This window comes from Macrotis lagotis, chromosome 1, assembly GCF_037893015.1.
Source record: "Macrotis lagotis isolate mMagLag1 chromosome 1, bilby.v1.9.chrom.fasta, whole genome shotgun sequence".
In the NCBI taxonomy this organism is placed as follows: domain Eukaryota; kingdom Metazoa; phylum Chordata; class Mammalia; order Peramelemorphia; family Peramelidae; genus Macrotis; species Macrotis lagotis.
In genome coordinates this window covers 572,520,781-572,540,356 of record NC_133658.1, presented here as the reverse complement: position 1 = coordinate 572,540,356, position 19,576 = coordinate 572,520,781, and the positions used below count along the sequence as shown (strand labels likewise).

General features: G+C 36.7%; 1 protein-coding gene across 6 annotated transcripts; it reads right to left on the bottom strand.

Moving 5' to 3' along the window:
• Nucleotides 1-1,713: 1,713 nt before the first annotated feature.
• TIMMDC1 (translocase of inner mitochondrial membrane domain containing 1) lies at nucleotides 1,714-19,039 on the bottom strand. Of its 6 annotated transcripts, XM_074214574.1 has the most exons (9): nucleotides 18,772-19,039; nucleotides 18,385-18,617; nucleotides 17,330-17,538; nucleotides 14,464-14,629; nucleotides 13,379-13,467; nucleotides 12,060-12,127; nucleotides 6,859-6,937; nucleotides 4,650-4,760; nucleotides 1,714-1,963 (listed from the first exon to the last, which is right to left on the bottom strand). In XM_074214574.1, exons 3-9 carry the CDS (start codon nucleotides 17,521-17,523, stop codon nucleotides 1,810-1,812), a joined length of 861 nt encoding a protein of 286 aa, XP_074070675.1. In that variant the 5' UTR covers nucleotides 17,524-17,538; nucleotides 18,385-18,617; nucleotides 18,772-19,039; the 3' UTR covers nucleotides 1,714-1,809. The 6 variants fall into 6 exon arrangements, with proteins under 6 accessions (XP_074070675.1, XP_074070679.1, XP_074070676.1 ...); XM_074214578.1 differs by lacking the exon at nucleotides 18,385-18,617; XM_074214575.1 differs by lacking the exon at nucleotides 18,772-19,039 and having other exon boundaries at nucleotides 18,385-18,637.
• Nucleotides 19,040-19,576: the final 537 nt, after the last annotated feature.

The window sequence follows — 19,576 nt, the reverse complement described above, 5'->3', positions numbered from 1 at the left end:
GTTTCTGCTATGCTATTTTCCAATTTTCCCAGTTTTTGTTTATCCCACAAAAAAACCATTATGAAGTCTGAATGCAGAGCAAAGCATACTGTATTCATTTTTTAAATCTTTTAAAAAAAATTTCATGGTTTTTTCCCCCTAATTCTAATGTTTTCTTTCACAACATAAGATGGAAATATGTTAAACATGATTGTACATTTAAAACCTCTATCAATGTCATGGAGAAGGTGAAGGGAAGGGTAGGAAAAAAACTTGCAAAAGGATGAATTTTGAAAACTACCTTTGCATCTAAGTAGAAAAATTAAAATAAAAGATGAGATTCACATAAAAAAAAGATGCAATTGAAGTGCTACCTCCAAATTTAGCCTTTTCTGGTCCCCTCAATTATGAGTCCTCCTTCCTTACTTCATATTTACTGTATATTCATCTTGTATTTGTTCTACATAATTTCTTTGGAAGACTCATATATGATCTTTCCTCTGATAAAATATAAATTCCTAGGAGGACTGGAACCTTGGTACAATACCAAGTATGCAGTGGGTGCTTAATAGGTGGTGGATTTTACCCCTACACATTTTTCTGACCTGCTACTGGGCAGATAACATCCCTCCTCATTCTGTTTTCCACCTTTTGCTCTGAGAATTCTATCCAAATCTTCTGGAAAAGGCATGGCAATTGACTGTCCCATAGTTCTCTCATCATTGCCGTTACTTCCCAAACAAAAACATCCACCAATTCCCCCATGTGTTGTCTCTATCAGAAATAACTAATCTGTTTAAGGTCAGGGATTCTTTTGTATTCCCAGAGTTTAGGAGTGTTCTTGGAACATATTAAGCACTAAATGTTTTTTTCACTTAACACCCTCCATAAACTGGCACTCATCTGCTTTCCAGTCTTATTTCACACCACAGCAGGATAACACTTTTTTTTTCCTATCTCCATCTCTCAGGTTTCTTTCTTTCCTTCAAGGTTCAGCTCTGCAGGTTCAGTCTGGGAGGTCTCTTCTAATTCCTCTTCATCCTTCAATTTTCATTGAACTAAATAGATTTGTGCACATGTTGTCTCTTCATAGTAAACTCCTTGGGTTCAAGAATTATTTCATTTTCATCTTCTACATGTCCTTATTATTATTATTACAATATTTGTGCATAATAGACTTAATATTTATTAAACGAACTTACTTATAAGCTAATGTTACTAGCAGTGATTTATTAAAATGATTTGATGTTTTATATTTGCATCTTTAAAATATCAGTTGAAACTTTATATCTTAAATTAGTTACATAAAATATATTGGCCAACCATAAGTGAATCCATTTTCTTTATTAAAAAAAAATTTTCTGTTCAGACCTCTACTTGTTTTGAGGTGATCAGTGACACAATGACTTCCCATGTGCTTTTGACCTGCTTGTTTGTTCCATTTACCTCTTTTGGTGCCTTCTTCCCACTTTCCCTTTTAGAAGAATGGTATTACATGAATAAAGACATAAAACTCTACTACCCAGGGAAGTCTTTGGGGGGGGAAGACTTTCTCACATTTGGGAAGAAAAAAGATTAAGTAAATAAACTCTTTCTGAGATTTAGAGAAAGAAAACATATACCATCTCCTACAGCTCAACTCTTGGTGAGTTCAACAGCACCAGTCATCATCAGACACTTCCAGAGTCAGTATTTACTATATGCAAGAGTCCAACACAAACACGACACTCATGATTAAAACTTTAGGGAAACAGCCAGGAGTTTATCCAACTCTCTTTAAAAAAAAAACCAAAACATCTCATTAAATGTCTCTTTATATTTAGAATCAAACTAGTCCCCATCTTTACTATCTGTTGTTGAAGAAGGGTTTCTAGGAAGATTTAACAGCTCTTCAATTCTCTTTATGTCTTTTTCTGATTGATTTTTCCCTAAATTACTTTGAAACTCTTCAGTGACAGCATCAGTAACATGTAGCCTGGCCTTCCTGCAACAACAACAAAAACAGGTTAGATACAATTCTATTTCTTCACATCATAATTTAAAAAAATGCCTGGCTTCTGGTTCTTATTATAAAAACAGAATTATTCAAATGGGCAAGTACTGAGACTTGCCTGGGCATTGTTGTTCAGGTACTGGTCCTCTGCCAAACAGCTTAATAAGAACCCCTTAACAAGCAGGTCAATGATGTTATGGTTTTCAACTCCCTATAGTCATTTTTGTTCTGCTCATCCCAAGATTACTATTCATATCAGAGAAAATAGAAATAAGATGAGAAGTTCTGCTCTGAATCACCTATAAATTATAATCTCAACCAAGTGGTCCTTATCCCTTCTTGGTTAATCTTCTTTTCCATAGTTTTAAAAGCAAACAAACTAATGGAAAAGTCATAAACTCTTTTTCTTGTACCCAAACTCCATTGATTGAACTCTAGTTTTCTTAGCAACTCTGATATTCTTGTTATTTTTCACTTTTCAATGGGTTTATGACCAAGTACTAATTTTGCGCTGCATTTTTTATCATTTCACCTTCATTTCAACTGGTCTTTCTACAATTTGCCTTTAAAGTGAGTTCAAGAGCCTCTGCTATAGTACCTCACTGCAGATTCAAATTATTGCCCTCTTCAAATTACTCTACTAGTCATGTGCATTTTACTCTGCCCATTCTACTTTCCAAGGTTTTAGATCACTTTCTCAACAAATGATTTTTAATGATTTTAAATAAAGCACATACAAAAAAAGTCAGAGAATCTCTAATTATATATTTTATGCCTTTATAAGTCTGTGATTATCAACCTATATTTAAAAATTCAAGGTTTTCAAAGCATTTTCCTTACAATAGTCCTGTGAAGTAAGTAGTAAGAGTATTATTATCCCCATTTTATAAATGGGAAAACTAGAATTCAGAAGTTTAAGTGGTTTACTCAGTGTTTTAAAGCTTAAAATGTTAGAATCAGAATTCTAAGCATTTTTCATGATTTCTTACAATACAAACATATATATAATTACCTTATGACTACACAAGTTTTTCTTCTTTTTCAAGCACTTTAATAAAACTCACTTTTTGAAATAGCTTCTCATTATGGCTACAAGACTGGAAAACTACATAGTAAAATCCTAATTCCTTATTCCTATTTCATTCAGCAAAAACTATATATGCCTTCCAAATTCTTTATCATTCCAAGATTTCTACTAACATACAATAGATTTGGGTGTCTGAGGCTGGATTCGGACCCAGGTGTTCCTGGCTCAAGGGCCAATGCTCTGTCTGCCACCCAGCCACCCCTACTATTATTACTATTTTATTTTGGGTTTTTTTTTCTTTTTGGTTTTTGCAGGGCAGTGGGGATTGGGTGGCTTGCATGTCACATGGCTGGGTGATTATTGGGTTTACGAGGCTGGATATGGACTCGGGTGCTCATGGCTCCAGGGCTGGTGCTTCGTCCATTGTGCCACCTGGCCATACCTACAATTATTACTATTATTTTTTTTATTTTAATTTTTTTCTCTCCCCTTTACTTTTTTGCCCAAGCAAGTCTATCTATATTCATGGGGGGAGGGGTATGTTGTTTACTTGTAAACAAGTATATTTTATTAATGTAAAAAAAAACATTTGTATGAAATGAGAATAAAAAAAAAAAGAATGAGGAAAAAAAACATACAATAGATTAAAATATAATAGCCAGCTAAATTTTTCAGGCCTTGTGGCTTCCTGAGCTTTTATCTGCACTGCAAGAGGGTTCAATAAAATAAAACTTTTGCTGGGTTTTTAAAAGAACTAGCAAAAATGTTTCTCTTTATAACACATCTTCTAAATTCTCTCTGAGTTTCCCAAAATGTCAGTGAAGGAGAGTCTCAGCATCTGGAGAATGCAAACTCTAGTTAATAGATATGTGATATGTAGGAAGAACAGGTATCAGCTCTCCAAATCTAAACAGAGTTCAGCCCTTGACTGTGTAGCTCCTTTCAAGCCACTTCTTACATAAAGAAGAAAAGAAAAAACAAATGCAGTCAAATACATTAAGCATATTTTTGCTTCTCCTAACAATGGTTCACACACAAAGAAACTGATTATATTAGGGAGAAAAATTAGCAATTCTAACATTTTTCCATCTTCTTTAGATTTGCAATAGGTACATTTGATTTTTTATTTTTAAATAATAGGGTAGGAACATCTTGGGAAGGAACTTCCTCTAACCATGAAGTTTGGTACCATCCCTGCCACTGAGTCTTGCCTGGGGCCCTGAGATGTTAGAGGACATCAGATCTTCCTGTCTTCAAGGCCAACTCTCTCTCCATTATACTATGCTGCTTTTCATAATAGAAATAAATATAATACATGTATTTTAACTTTTTTGTCATTTAAAGTTTTTTTTGCAGGGCAATGTGGTTAAGTGACTTGCCCAAGGTCACACAGCTAGGCAATTATTAAGTGTCTGAGACCAGATTTGAACTCAGGTACTCCTGACTCCAGAGCTGGTGCTCCATCTGCTGCACCACCTAACCACCCCCCCCCCATTTAAATTTAAATTTTTTTTTTAACTAAATGTATTTTAGTTGGATGATATAGTAAAATTAAAAAGTCCCTCAGAATGCAATAACAACAACTATATACCATTGATTTGGCAAGAAGCCCAACTAGGCTGAACATGTTAGATCTGAGAACTTTCTTACCATTCATTCAGCTTGGACTCATAGAGCTCTTTTCGTTCCTTCTGTTTTCTGTCCCATATAGTCTCCCCTTGAAACTTCTGTATGGCCATGAGCATGATTCCAAAAGGAGTACTAGGATGAAGAAGATAGAGAACCACTGTTTAGAAAAATTATCATTCAAACAATCACTTTTTTTAGGTTTTTTTTTTTTTGGCAAGGCAAATGGGGTTAAGTGGCTTGCCCAAGGCCACACGGCTAGTGTCTGAGGCCAGATTTGAACTCAGGTACTTTTGACTCCAGGGCCAGCACTCTATCCACTGAGCCAACTAGCCACCCGAAACAATCACTTTTTTAAAATGTGGTTTTGCTTAGTTATTTAGGGTATATTATTATTTTATTTTGTTTTGTGAATTGGTTGGGGGTTAAGGTTTTTTTTTCCGGGGGGGGAGGATTGGGGGGAATGGATGCAATTTTATAACATACATGAAATTCTAATCAGGGTCCTAAATCACAATTAGTTAAATTAGTTTAAACTCCATAGTGCTGCTCTTCTCCTAAAGAAAGCTTCCACTGGTACTTGTGACAGTTGAGATCAGTCAAATAAAGAATAACTAATCAAACGGTTTTCTATGCAGTGTCAAAAATGAAGCAAAAATGAAGGAGATTGCCTGACAGCACACCTAGAAGCAGGTTCTTTGATTCATTCTCAGAGAAAAATAAACCAGAATAAATTATGAAAATATGTTATTTCCTGCTCATCAGTGCTCTACCCACTGTGTCACTTAACTGTCCCCAAAGTATTCTTAAAATATAGGATTCCCCAAAAGTTTTAGTGAAGTTTTACCAAATTTACTAAAGCTTAAAACTAAATTAAGATTTTTGGGACACTTGGTCTCTATCTCTCAAAGTTGGATTATGACAGTACATAGAATATGATGTTCATAGCAATTTTAATTCATAAGCTTTTACAAGACTCATCAGTTTAAGTAATAAAATATTAGTTCTTTGGAAAGATCATAGATTTAGATCTGAAAGGAGCCTTACAGTTTATCTCATTCAATCCTTTCATTTTAAGATAAGAAAACTGACACAGAAAGATTAAGTAACTAGGTCAAAGATCACATTGGCATTAAGTGCATGAAATGAGATTTAAATACAGGTCCTTCTCTTAATTCTAAATCCAGCATTCTTTCCATTTGACAATGAAATTGGATTATGATAATGATTTTGCTTTCAAAGTTCTTTCCAGCAGTTTTCAGTATTTATGCAAGTAGTTCTATGCTACTCCAATTCAGATTGGCACTTGTTTATGTTTTTGTTTTATTTTATCTAGCAGACAAGCACTGTACTGGTAAAGAAGAAAATTTGCTCAAAGGTTTCCTGAATAGGGAAGTGCTGTTTTCTGAATTTGACAGAATCTAACTTTCATCTTTGAAAATAAGCAGGAGGAGTTAGGTGGCGCATGAAGAGAGTACTAGCCCTGGAGTCAAGTGATCCTGAGTTCAAATCCAAACTCAGACACTTAATAATTGCCTAGCTTCGTGACCTTGGGCAAGTCACTTAACTCAATTGCCTTAAATTAATAAAAAAAAATTTTAAAAAGAAAAGAAATTATTGAGTAGTTTCTATTTAAAAATGGCTTTTATCACACATTTAAATATACTTTTGTCTATTGATAAGGCAGCTATCATATTTTGAAAATAAAACAAACTAACTTAAATTTCTTTTCCAATGCTTAACTACAAACCACTTAGTTCAAATTCTGCTTCTATTTGTATCAAATAGTCAGTGGTATTTATATAGGAATCATTTCTACTAATCTGTCAAAAGAAAAAGTGGAGGTAGGAAAAAAGGATTGAATTGGTACTGAATTGTCATTGTATGTTTATGCACACATTATTTCAAAAATGACAGAAGGACCCTGTCATTCTAGGACAGGAGCAAGGAATCTCTCTCTGTGGATCATATTGGTGTAGCACTGCCAAGGCAACTGAAGGCAGGACTCAAAATTCAATAAATCTAGCAGTTTTTTAGGGGTCAATTAGTTAAATGTGTGACCAAATATAGCCTTTGAATGATGTTATAAATATCCAAATGGCCCTTGGCAGAAAAAATAAGATTTCCCACCCCTGTTCTATCATTATCTCCAAATACTCTAAAGATTGAATGTTTATAATCTGAGACATTAACTAAACTCTGCTAATTTGGACAGAAATTATGTAAAACATACCCCAGAATGGCTCCAAATAAACCACCAGCCACCAACCTACTCAAACCCAAGTGCATTCTGAAAAGGCTTCCTGTAGCAACTATTAAAAAATAGAAAAGACAGGTTTTTAAATTAAACATTGGATTTAAAGGTCCCAATCCTCTCATATTTTTTCTTTTCATATTTTTCTTCTTATGCTAAAATGGGCACAGAAATTCTGTTGGGTGTTTTTGGACCATCTTCCACCATAATCTACAAGTCCAGTATCTGTTATCTTTACACTTTGATCTTTTCATGTTTTCTTGCTATTCAAAAGGGTTCTTTTCTTTTTCTCACATCATGTCTAAAATAATTTCATTTGTTCTCCAAGTACCATTCCATCCTACTTCCTGTATGACCTTGCTCTGTATCCAAAAATGCAGAAGCTTTCCCCATCTTAAAAAAATTTTTCTTTAACTGAACCCCAAATTCACTATTTACTAGATGTGTGAACATGGTTAAGTCAATAAACATTATTAAGTTTCTATTTCTTTTTCTCTAAAACAAAAATGATGCCAGCCCTACAAACAAGGTTATTAAAACACAAAGGTTCTGTTTTCCATTTTTCCTCCATCTTTGATTTATACCTCAGCATGGAACATCTCACACCTGCATACTCTTTAATATTCTTTTTGCTTCCTTTTTCTATGATTCTTACCCAACAACTCAGAGGAAAAATACTTTCTCCCCTCTTCCCACTCTTTTCAATTTTGCATCCTCTGCCCCCAAGAAGTTAAATCACAACTGAAGAGTAGGTCTTACTTACAAAATATCTCCAAAGAAGACATAAGTTTTGAAGAAAACCCATCTTAAAAATATCCTTGGAAGTTCACTGACTGTCCCCTCTCAAATCTTCCCAGAAATTTCGAATTGCATTCTCACCTTTTTCTAGCCCAACCTGCTGAATCCAAAAAAATCTGAGATGCTAGAACTTGACATCTTCTCAAACCCTCTTATTTTAGAGATGAAGATGATGAGGATCAGAGAAATTAAGTGATCTGGTCAAAAAGTAGTAGTACTAGGAAAAACAGGAAGTCCTGGAATTGGAAGGCAAAGGTCAAATAGATACCACTCAGATCTTCCTGACTGTGTCAAGTATTCTTATCCCTTATAGCATGCTGCCTTAAAAACAAGTATGTGAGGCACTACCCAAAACAAGATGGATGAATCTATGATCTCATCAATGTCTGTAATAGTTCCAAAGATGCAGATTGTCCCCCACCCACTTCAGGCTTTCATCACCTCTTATCTTGACTACTCCTAATTGGTCTCTATGCTTCAAGATTCTCCCTATATTAATTCATCCTTCATTCAGTTACCGAAGTGATTTTCCTAAAGTACAGGCTAACCTACACCACTCTGCACTCATAAATTCTAATGATTGAAAAATATATAATTCAAAAGCTTATAAAAAGATGAATGTCAAAAACTATCTTGGCATGTAATTGAAAAAATAACATTCTACATGTATGTGTGGGTTTGGGGGTTTTTTTAGGTTTTTGCAAGGCAAATGGGGTTCAGTGGCTTGCCCAAGGCCACACAGCTAGGTAATTATTAAGTGTCTGAGACCAGATTTGAACCCAGGTACTCCTGACTCCAGGGCTGGTGCTTTATCCACTGCGCCACTAGCCGCCCCTACATGTATGTGTTTTGTGTATACCTACAATAAGTGTGTATTGACTCTCATTAGAATCTCAGTTTCTTGACAGCAGGGACTTTCACAATTATCTTTGTATCACTACTGTCTTAGGAATAAATGCTTATTTCTTTTCCTATGTGATTTTTGCCCAGGCACTCATGTAAACTTTCTCTCCATGGGAACTACCCAAGGTGCCAGGGGCATTTCTCTAGAATATGTAAGGAAGATGTAGAATATCTAAAAGGAAAATGTAAGCTATCATTTATGGTCCACTCTCAAAAACAGAACTGGTCTACCTCCTTTTCAAATCTTATATCTCTCTGAAGAAATCTTTTATGTTGCTTCTTCAGCACAATTCTCATAGGTGATATGCTACAGACCACTAATGCCCTTAATCTTTGGAAACTGTAGCATTTTATGATTTGTACCCATAAGGTATTATGTAAAGAATATTCAAATCAATCTTGAGTTTCTTACTATAAATGAAACCATATATTCTGAAAGTCTTCATAAAGGATATAGAAATGACATTTTAGAAAACAGAGAGGGCAAAACTGTACAAAAATATTTTTTTTTCTAAGTGGCAAAGAAAGAGAAATGGAAGGGAATTCCATCAATTGGGGAAGGGTTGAACAAGCTTTTGAACAAGTATGATTGTGATGGAATACTGCTTTGCTATAAGAATGAGGGGAAGTTTTAGAAAACCCTGGCAAGATTTATATGAACTGATACACAGTGAAGTGAGCAGAACCAGATCACTGTGCATAGTAATGAAAATATTGTAATGATGACCAACTGTGAAAAACGTAACTACTCTGATCAATAAAATGATCTGAGACAATTCCAAAGGACCCATGAGAAAAAAATGCCATCTACCTCCTGAGAGAGAACTAATCAACTGAGTTCAGATTTAAGTTTTTTTCCACTTTTTTAATGTTTCTGGCTTTTTATTTTTTGAAACATAGTTAATATGGAAATATGCTTTGCATAACTTCAAATTTTGATATCATATTGATTGCTTTCTCAATGGATGGGGAAGACACAGGAGGGAAAGAACTTAGAACTTAGAAATTTTTAAAAAAGAAATTGATGGGACAGCTAGGTGGTGCAGTGGCTAGAGTACAGTCCCTGGAGTCAGGAGAATCGGAGTTCAAATCCGAAGATGAAGAAATCGCATCAATTACTATCTTCTGAATATTCCCTCCTCTTTAGGTCATTATATTACTGCTTTCTCCCAATTTCCCTTCATCTGTATGATTGTTCTTTCTCAGACTCCTCTATTATATCTTCACCCAGATCACATACTCCCTAGAGTGACCCTCAAATCTCTATCCTTGACTTGCTTCTACTTTCACTCTATATTATCTGGCTTGGTGATTTCATCAGGGTTCAATTCTCATCTCTCAGCAAATAATTCCCAGATTTATAAACCCAGCTAACATCATTAATTGCCTTTTAGATATCTTAAAATGGAGGACTCATAGGCATCTCAAGCCTAACCTATTCAAAACAAAATTCATTTATATTTCTTCCCAAATTCTTCTCCCTTTCCCAAATTTCCCTATTATTGGTGAAGGTAACACAATGCTCCTCTATAACCAGGCTCACAACCTCAGTTTCATTCTCAGTTCTTCTCTTGCATTCATTACACATAATTTCATCTATTGATAAGTTTCCCTTTTCACAGTATCTCCTGTAGATGTATTCTTCTCTCCACTCCACAGCTGACACCCTGGTACAGGCCCTCATTACCTCTCTCATAGATTATTGCAAAGGCCATCTTATAGGTCTTCTTGCCTCAAATCTATTCATACTCCAATCTATCCACTAAGCTACCAAAGTAATTTTCTAAAGTGCAAATCTGACCATGTCACATACTACCCTTTAAGAAACTCTGGTGCCTTTCAATTGTTACCTTCAGAATCAAAAATAAAATCCTCCATTTGACTTTCAAAGTCCTTTACAACCTGACCCCTTCTTTTCTTTCAAGTCTTCTTACGCTATATTCCCTTCATGCAATCTGTAATATAAGCCACACTGGCCCTCTTGTTCTTCATGCTTGACGCTCCTATCTCCAGACTGTGCCTGGAGTTTTAGACTGTGTCCCCTTCCTTCAGATGCTCTTCCCTCTCAGTCTCCTGGCTTTTTTGGCTTCCTTCAAGACTAAGTTCAAAATCCACTTTCAGCAGGTGACCTTCCTTACACTCTCACTGCTAATGTTTTCCCTAGAGAGTATAGATCTTGTATATACATTTCTTTTGCATACTGACTCTCCCTTAGAACTCCTTGAGATAAGGGATGGTGTTTGTGTCTTTTTTGTTGGCAAAGAACTTTGTACTCAGTAGTCTTTCTATACTTTCTGGACAGCTTTCTAACTGTAATAAATAAATAAATATAGCAGTGACTATTCCCCCGTGTCTACAATGTATCCCTCACTCACCATTTAGAAGTCTGTTCTTCAAGGCTCAGCTCAAATGCTACCTTTTCCATGAAGCCATGTATAACCCCTCCCAGCTACTAGACTACTGCCTTACCCTCCTGCAAAACTATATTGAATGTTTCTACATATGTACATATTACCTTCTGAAACTAAACCAAAAGCTATTTGTGGGCAGAGATTGTTCTTTAAAAAGATTTTTTTTAATCTTTCTATTCTTAGAACTTATTATATTGACACCTACTGAGTATCTATAAATGCATTTTCATTCATTCATACATTCAATTTAATTACTTTATAAATGCCTATAAAAACAATAAGCCCTTTCTGGACTGTTGCTCTTGGGCTGAAATGTCCTCCTCTCCTATCTTGTTAATACCTCCCCATTCTCTGTCCAGTTCAAATATCCCTTTTTCTTCCAAGAAACTTTCCAATTCCCACAGATGTTAATCAGTTCATTTACAAAAATAATCTTAAAGACAAGTGCTATTGCCTTGAGGGCAAGCTCTCTTTCTTATGCAAGTTAGTTTCCTACACAAACCTTAGTGCTTAGTCTGTAACACAGAAATGTTTGCTGAATAAATACAAATACTTACAAATGCCTATGGGGACAGAAAGTGAGAGCTAGGTCTCTCATTGTCCGACCAGTCAGAACATGCTAATGTTAACACTTTATGGAGAAATGAATCAAATTCTTCAAAAACATTGGTCTTGCTACAGTCAGTTTGGATCTGTATTAATCACAGGCTTTGAATAGGAAGCCTCTCCACCACAGTACAGATAAAGCAGCCTAGCTAAGGATTGAATGCCACAGATGGCATGTGCTATATTATAGTAGGAAGTAGTTAACTATACTGATCTCATTTCAATTAATTCTACTTGAATAAACCATGTAATTTTATCCTGAATTATCGACTTTTTTCATCAAAACATCTTAGATGCAGCAAATTTCACAAACTCCTTTCACAGTATGGAAGCTGAGGTAGAATTTCAAAACAGCATGTCAAGTCAAGAGATGAATGACCCAGAAGTCCTAACTTCCAGTGCTCACCATTAAACCATTTGAATACAATGAGAAATGTTAAAAAAAAAAAAAAAAAGTCTTACCTCCTGCAACAACAAAATGGCTTAAGGCAATTTTATTTCGGTATATATTCAGACCAGTGCTCACTGTGCTAGAGGGAAAAAAAAAAGCAAGAAAATGTATGTTTTTGAGTATACTGATGGTATTCCTCCAATATCATGATCATAAAACTTCCCAACCCAATTACTTCTTGGTAATATTTTTAAGGAAAGGAAATTATCATTTCTATTCATTAATCCTACTCCAGGTTCTTTGTCATTTCTGTTCTGCTTTAGAGTCTTTTTGCACCCCAAATATTATAATGACTCTAAAAAATAAAACTATTACTGTTGACTGCTCTTCAGTTTATTTGCCAAGCCTCTCCATAAGGGGCTGATTTAGAAGCTGAAAATGAAGAAATTAAATTACATACAGATTATTTTTCTCCCTTTCTACTTAGAAATTTAAAACATTAGTAACAAATCCACCTACTTCTGGTGCCAAGGACAACACACTTTACACAGATAATCAAACATACTTTACTAGGAAATAAGAACTACACGTTTTTTTAAATCATTTTTTTTAAATAGTTCAGTGACAAAAACATGTTCACCCCATTAAAACATAGTTGATGAAGCTGTGAACAGGTCTAATCATTTTGAAAAGTGGAAATCATAAAGAAAAGGTCATTAAATTGTTTATACCTTTTGACCCCACTATTGGATACATAGCATGAAGAGATAAATGTCAAAAAGGTCCTATAAGAAAATATTCAAGTAGCACTTTTTGTAGTAACTAAAAGCGAAATGGATTTTGGCTATTGAAGAATGGCCAGACAAATAGAGGAAAATGAATTCAATGTGATATTCTATGTTATAAAAAATGCAAATGAGGAGCACAAAGAAGCATAGGAAGACTGGTAGTATAAATGAAGACAACAAAACCAAAATAACACTGTAACTACAACAACATAAACAATATCAATGCTAAAAAGTAGTTAGACCCTATGTGAAAAATCATCTTTGTCTCAGAGAAATAGGAATGGATATCTTTTTCTTCTTTCAAGAGAAACAATAGTTATGGATATGGAAAATAGCATATACTGTCAGATGTGGTCCCTATGTCAATTTGGTTAAATTATAAAACAATAAAACTTTTTTAAAAACTGTATTACTGGGGGCTACTATGTGGCATAGGAAGATCTGAGTTCAAATTCAGTCTCAGACATTTGACACATACTAGCTGTGTGACCCTGGGCAAATCACTTAACTCCAACTGCCTCACAAAACCCACCCCCAAAAACCTGAATTACTGAAAGTGTTCTGAGATAACATATTCTCATCAATAATAAAAGGGAGCTTACTTAAATATAGTCACAAACATGGCTGTTCTCCAACTCCACCTCCAGCCATACCGGATAAATCCTCTAATGGCAGCTCTATGAGCAGATTGCTGAAATGGAAGGAAGGTTTGATTAGTTCTCTGATATGTCTTCATTATATTCAAAACTATGGTAGGAAAGAGCCACAGATTGGGAGGTACTCTTATGTGAGATATATATATATATTATATATATATTAAAAAGAGGGTCTACAGAACCATTAACTTATTCAAAGGAACTGTGTTTTTTCTCTGCTACGAATTCTAAAAACAAGATAACTATATTACACATGATTATGGGGGAACAGTACATTTTTTAAATTAACAATATCTCACACGATGTTGTTAAATATATGTGCCATCTAATACACACAAGGTGAACTAATTATAAACTTGTTATTTATGGACAAATTATGGAACTAACCATCCCATCAAATAGAAGGAAAATCAGGAAATGATGATGTCAATCATAAGTATTCTATGTATGAAATATAAAAATATAAGACATTTTTCTTGCCCTCAAGGAATTCTAGATAGGAAGATGACATATACACTGGAAAATAGGAAGATAAGTTTCATGTTACAAGGCAGAACCTAAAGAGTTATGAGAAATAAGAGAAAGAAGAGAATAATATGGTCTGGAATTCAGGGAAGCTTTCATGGAGGAATGAGACTTCTAGGCTTTAAAAGATAAGTAGGATTTAAATAACTGAAGAAGAGTCAGAAAGGTATTATTATAAGCAGAGAATACAGTATAAGAAAAAGCAGGACAGAGATGAATGAGTTGTTTGGAGAGAAAGGAAGAAAACTAACCTCAGTTAAGCCAATTCTATACAAGTATACACTTATGTACATCTGTACTACCTGGTGTTAGCAAGTAAATATGGATTTTCCCTTTTCCTGACATTGTCAGTTCAACTTCCCTTCCACATTTCAGTCCAATATTTAACTGAACTAGACATTTCTAATCATATCGTCCAGATAGGAAACCATTTGGAAATATAATTCTCAAAATAAGTTAGCAACCAAATCCAACTATACATCACTCACTCATACATACATACATACCACAGCATCAAATCGGTTGTAATAAATCTCTGCATGGCTCTGAGAAATATAACGTTGTTTGGCATGATAAAATGCAGGTATGCCACCATATATCCAACCAATGACTGCCCCTGAAGCTGCTGCTTTGTAAATATAATCAATTTCCTCAGGAATTGGTAGGTGTTCACTGAAACATCAATGAAAGACAAAATTTCTTGGGATTAACTCTTGGAAGTTACTAATCAACTCCTCTAGTATTCTCTAAATGCTTACAATCTTTTATTTCCATTAATTGTGGCTCCTACAGAACCTACTAAAACATTTATATATAATTATATGTTTTTAAGTCTAGAATTCAGTTCTTAATCATCCTTTTTGATATTATACTAAAATACCAGTCTCCAGAACAAAATTATAAAGATTTTATATTAGAGGATCCATTTTCCTTATTTGAATTTCATCTTTAAACTGGGAACTTCCCAATATAACTAAGCTTCCAGAATGTTGCATATAGGACTAAAACCTGGATATTTTTGCCTAACTTTTATCAAATATTTATTGTGTACTGGTACTCTGGACTGCATCACACACACACACACACACACACACACACACACACACACACACAGTAAAATGACACAAGTCTAGACTTTTTGGGAGGGAAAACCAATCTGAATTAGAAAAAAATTTTTTTTTCAAAGATTTTACTTTCAAGTAAACAAAGTAAGCTGAAGCAAGTACATCCTGATAGAGCTGTCTGATGAACATACAAAAGGTTTGTCTGTAATTAACAAAATCTACTTACTACATTTTTAAACAGTTAATGTACTTATCTTATATAAAATCATTCTTTAAAATAGATTACTACCTCTCTCCACTTTCTCTTACCTTTCTGTTTACTTAGAAGATCATTTCCTCAGAATTAATGGAAATGCAAATTTCAGCCTGGTCTACAGTCAAAGGATCATAGATTTAGAACTGGGAAGGATATCAAAGGTAATCTAATCCGATTCTCTCATTTTTCAGTTGAGGAAATTGAGACCCAGAGAAATTAGAAATCTGAATTAATGAGGTTTCAATGTAAATCAACAGTACTTGTAAAGAGGAAGTTTCAATTCCTTAACACATCATCATATTTAAGATATACAGAAATGGAAATTTCTGATTAACTTCAAATCAGACTGATTATTTTTATAGACAATAAAGCTGAGGAATTCTCATTTTAAAGAACAAGATTATATTCTAATTAAAGAATCTTAAAATTCAGAGGTAGAAAAGATCTTTGATATCATCTAGTTCAATCTCATTTACAAATGAGAAACTTCAGACAAATGAAAATTGATGAGCTTAAATTCAGGTCCTCCTGACTCCAAGATTGGTGCTCTATCTACTGTGCCACCTAGCTGCCCAAAGGCAATGGGAGGGTTAAATGACTTGCCCAAGGTCACACAGCTAGGTAATTATTAAGTATTTGAGGCTGCATTTGAATTCAGGTCCTCCTGACTCCATTTGCTTAAATTCATATAGGCAATCAAAGACCAGTAGAATCTCAGTTATCAATTGGTCTACCCTTTGTGACCAACTACTCTACAACATCCTCAAGTGCTAGGTCTCTTCTACTATTCCTAATCTCCTCATACCTTTCTTCCCTCTGGAACTCCTTAATCACAAAGTGATATGCTTCATCCTCATCCCAAGAGTCAAATTCTCCATATAAAGCAGAACTAAAACATAAATTAAGTCTTTTGATTCCAAATCTAGTACCTGTCACTGTGTTAACTACTACTAAAAGTTAAGACATTTGGTTTGAAGTTCAGCTATACTACTAATTAACAAACTATACTAACAAACATCATTTTCCTAGGTCCCTAACTCTTTTAGATAAAATAAAGGAATTATTGCTTTTAATGATTTTTCCTACCTCAAAATTCCATGTTTCTGTAAGTCACAGACAATTAACCATAATTTTGACAAAAATTAGAGGCTCAAAAGACCGACTATTACCTTTAATTTAAAAAAAACTGTTATTATGTAATTTTGCTATCTCTTATGGTTTATTTTTTTTTTCCTTAAGGATATGATTTCTCTCTCAACACGAATTGGGGGAGTGGGGTGAGGGAAGGGAGATTGGGGGAAAATTGTAAAATTCAAAAGTAAATAAATTATAAAAAAAAATTGGAGGTTCAAACAATAAATCCCTGCTCTACTTTTTATTATCTGTGGGAACCTGAACAGATGACTTAACTTCTTTGGGTTTATCATTTGGTAATAAGGGGGTTAATCTAAATTATCTCCAGGATATCTTCCAGTTCTTTTAATGTATGATTCCATAATGAGTAAAACTTTTCAAGTTTCCTGAGTCATACAATAAATGTATTAAATACATACAGTAAATGTATTAAAGGAATTTGTAATTTGTCCTCTTTTATTATTATTTTTTTTAGGTTTTTGCAAAGCATACGGGGTTAAGTGGCTTGCCCAAGGCCACATAGCTAGTGTCTGAGACCGGATTTGAACTCAGGTACTCCAGGGCTGGTGCTCTATCCACTGTGCCACCTAGCCTCCCCCCCTCTTTTATTCTTAACAAAGCTATCAATAGAACTTGGATATTACTACTTGAAGACTTAATTAAGTTTGTCAAACAATTACTGACCTGCAAGATCTGTATCTCTTATAATGAAATTACAGGGGACAAATATGAAAAACAAAAACCTGTACACAGATGGGAAAAATTTAGTAAGGGGAAGGTGGGAGTGAGAAAGAAACTAGAATCTCAAAGTTCTACTTAGGGTCCATGATAGATTGTTCTGAGATGAAAACCCTAATATGCAACTTCTCCAAATAACATTTATTATTAATAACTGCTAAAAAGTATTAATATATTTACTTTTGGACAAAGAGTTCCCTGAGACGGTCCCATCCTGATTCTGGGTAAGATGGACTCTTAATGTGAGAAGGTAGAGTCTTCTCATGGGAGGGACTTGAGCCAGTTTCGATGGTGCTTTCTTCAGCAAGGACCCTTGGAAAAGGGACCAGCGCCTTCCATATTCTTCTCAAATAAGTTGTCTGGGGTCTCTCCATTCCAGTTTCTTGGTACTATAAAAACACAATTAAGTGACAAACGTTAGTGCAATGGAGGTCTTGGCAGATGGGCCAAGGAGAGGCAAAAATGGGAAAGTAGGAAGGGAGTAATTGGGGAGTGAGGGGGAAGATGGAGGGAGGAAGAAAGAAAAGGAGAAACAGTGAGGACAGAGGAAGAAAAGAGAGGAAGAGAAAGGAGTTGAGGGAAACAAGAGAAAGGGAATGAAAGAAATGAGAAAATGGATGAGGAGAAAAGAGGAAAAGGCAGAACAGAGCAAGAAAAGAAAGGAGATAAAGAGAGAGGAAGAAAATAAAAATAAAAATAAAAACCAAAAGCTCAACAAGCAAAACTTGCAAATGCCTAGAAGAAAAGAGGCCAAGCCAGGTCCTTCTCCACAGTGACGGAGCCTGGCGTCTGCCCCCGGCTCTGTTTCTGAGTGAGTGTGCTCCTGCCTGCCTACACGTGTTTTACGTAGGTACGCATGTGTACGTAAACACAGACACACTGACAGGCAGGCACGCACACGCGCGCGCGCGCACACACAACACACACACACACACACAGACACAAACACACAAGCAGACACGCACGCGCAGACTCCGAGTCTTTCATTGCCGGTGCCGAGCGGATGCAATGAGCCCAGAGCCGGCTCTTACCACCGCGTTCTCCGCAGCTCGGGACAAAGGGTTCTGGAGAAGCGCCGGGGCGGCGGAGACTGAGCTGGATCAGCCCCGGGAGCGTCAGGATACCTCGCGGCTCCCGTTCCGCCTCAGACGTTTGCTAACTGGAGGGATCCCGGGGCGAGTCCTTTAACCTGGGGGCTGGACGAGAGGACCTCCAAGATCCCTTCCGGGTCTTACCCCGGAAGCTCTTCCCCCCAGCGGCCGACGCCGTTGCCTAGTGATCGAAGGTGCGAGCCTGCGCGGTTGTTCTCGTGCCTGCCCCGGCTGCTGCTTTTCGGGGGTGCTGCGGGAACCTCAAGCTCGCGGGATCCGACACCTCCTTTTTCACAGGAGTGATGCCGCTACGCACACAAAGATTAGAAAGAAACCCGGGCCCCGGACCGTCCGTCCCAGCCTTCCTTTCCCGACTCCTAGGGTAGAGAAACCACTTATTAAACACCTAGAGTCTGTGGGGGAGAGAGGCGGGGGTCCGGAATGGAGGGAGCAGCAGCCTTTGCCCCCCGCTAGCTGTCCTCGACAGCAGCAGACCTTGACGCCAGCTGTGAGGCCCTTCATCCTCTTTACCTTAGTTTCCTCGTCTGTATGGTGAGTCGGAGGAGGAAACGGTGAGCCTCTCTTGACAAGAAAATCCCCACTGGCTTAGCAGGGGTCAGCGGCATAATGACGGACGGGGCGCGGGACACGGCCCGGGGGCTGGCGCAGGCACGGCCTCCTCCGCCCGGGCGGCCCCGCCGCTCCGCCAGTACGGGGCATCGCCGGGCTGGCGCCCCGGGGTGTCTGGGCTCCCAGCGCCGTGAGCCGCGTCCCCGCGCCCCGGGGGCTCGGGGATTACCTTCCCTCCGTCCTTGGCTTCCCAGACCTGCAGCGCGAGCCCAGGAACGTCCCTCCTGGCTGTCAAGCTGCTGCTCCCGGAGCTCTGTCCGGACGAGCTTTCATTAGATCTCCCGCACAGCGAAGAGGAAGGACGGAGCTCGTGGCAGGGTGGGAGGAGGGCTGCACTGGTGCAGGGGAGCTCTTATTGCTTCTTTTGTGTCAAGCTCAAACAGAAAAGGTTAGCCGCTGCCCCCACTGATTTAGAAAACTACAAATAAACATTACCTATATTGTATTCTATGTTTACTTCGTTAAATACTTCCCAATTACATTTTTATCTGCTTCTTAGGATATTGGGTAATTTTGCAGGCTCCTTAAGCTTGTTTAAATCTTGGGAAACGACGAAATTGCTTTATTTTTGACAATTTTGGAGAGGTTTGAAAGATTGGCGGATGAAGAGAATTGATTCACTCCTCCATCTTATTGTTCACTGTATCCAACTTCTGTTAACTAATATCAGACTTTTATTCCAAAGAATTTAATATTAGGGGGAAAA

What these genes read in the sequence shown, in the direction of transcription:
- TIMMDC1 (XM_074214574.1), bottom strand. Translation starts at nt 17,523, where the DNA reads ATGGAGAGACCCCAGACAACTTATTTGAGAAGAATATGGAAGGCGCTG. An exon ending in AGGGAACTCTTTGTCCAAAA is followed by an intron (nt 14,630 to 17,329) that starts GTAAATATATTA and finishes TTGATGTTTCAG; the next exon opens with TGAACACCTACCAATTCCTG. An exon ending in CCATTTTGTTGTTGCAGGAG is followed by an intron (nt 6,938 to 12,059) that starts GTAAGACTTTTT and finishes ATTTTTTAATAG; the next exon opens with TTGCTACAGGAAGCCTTTTC.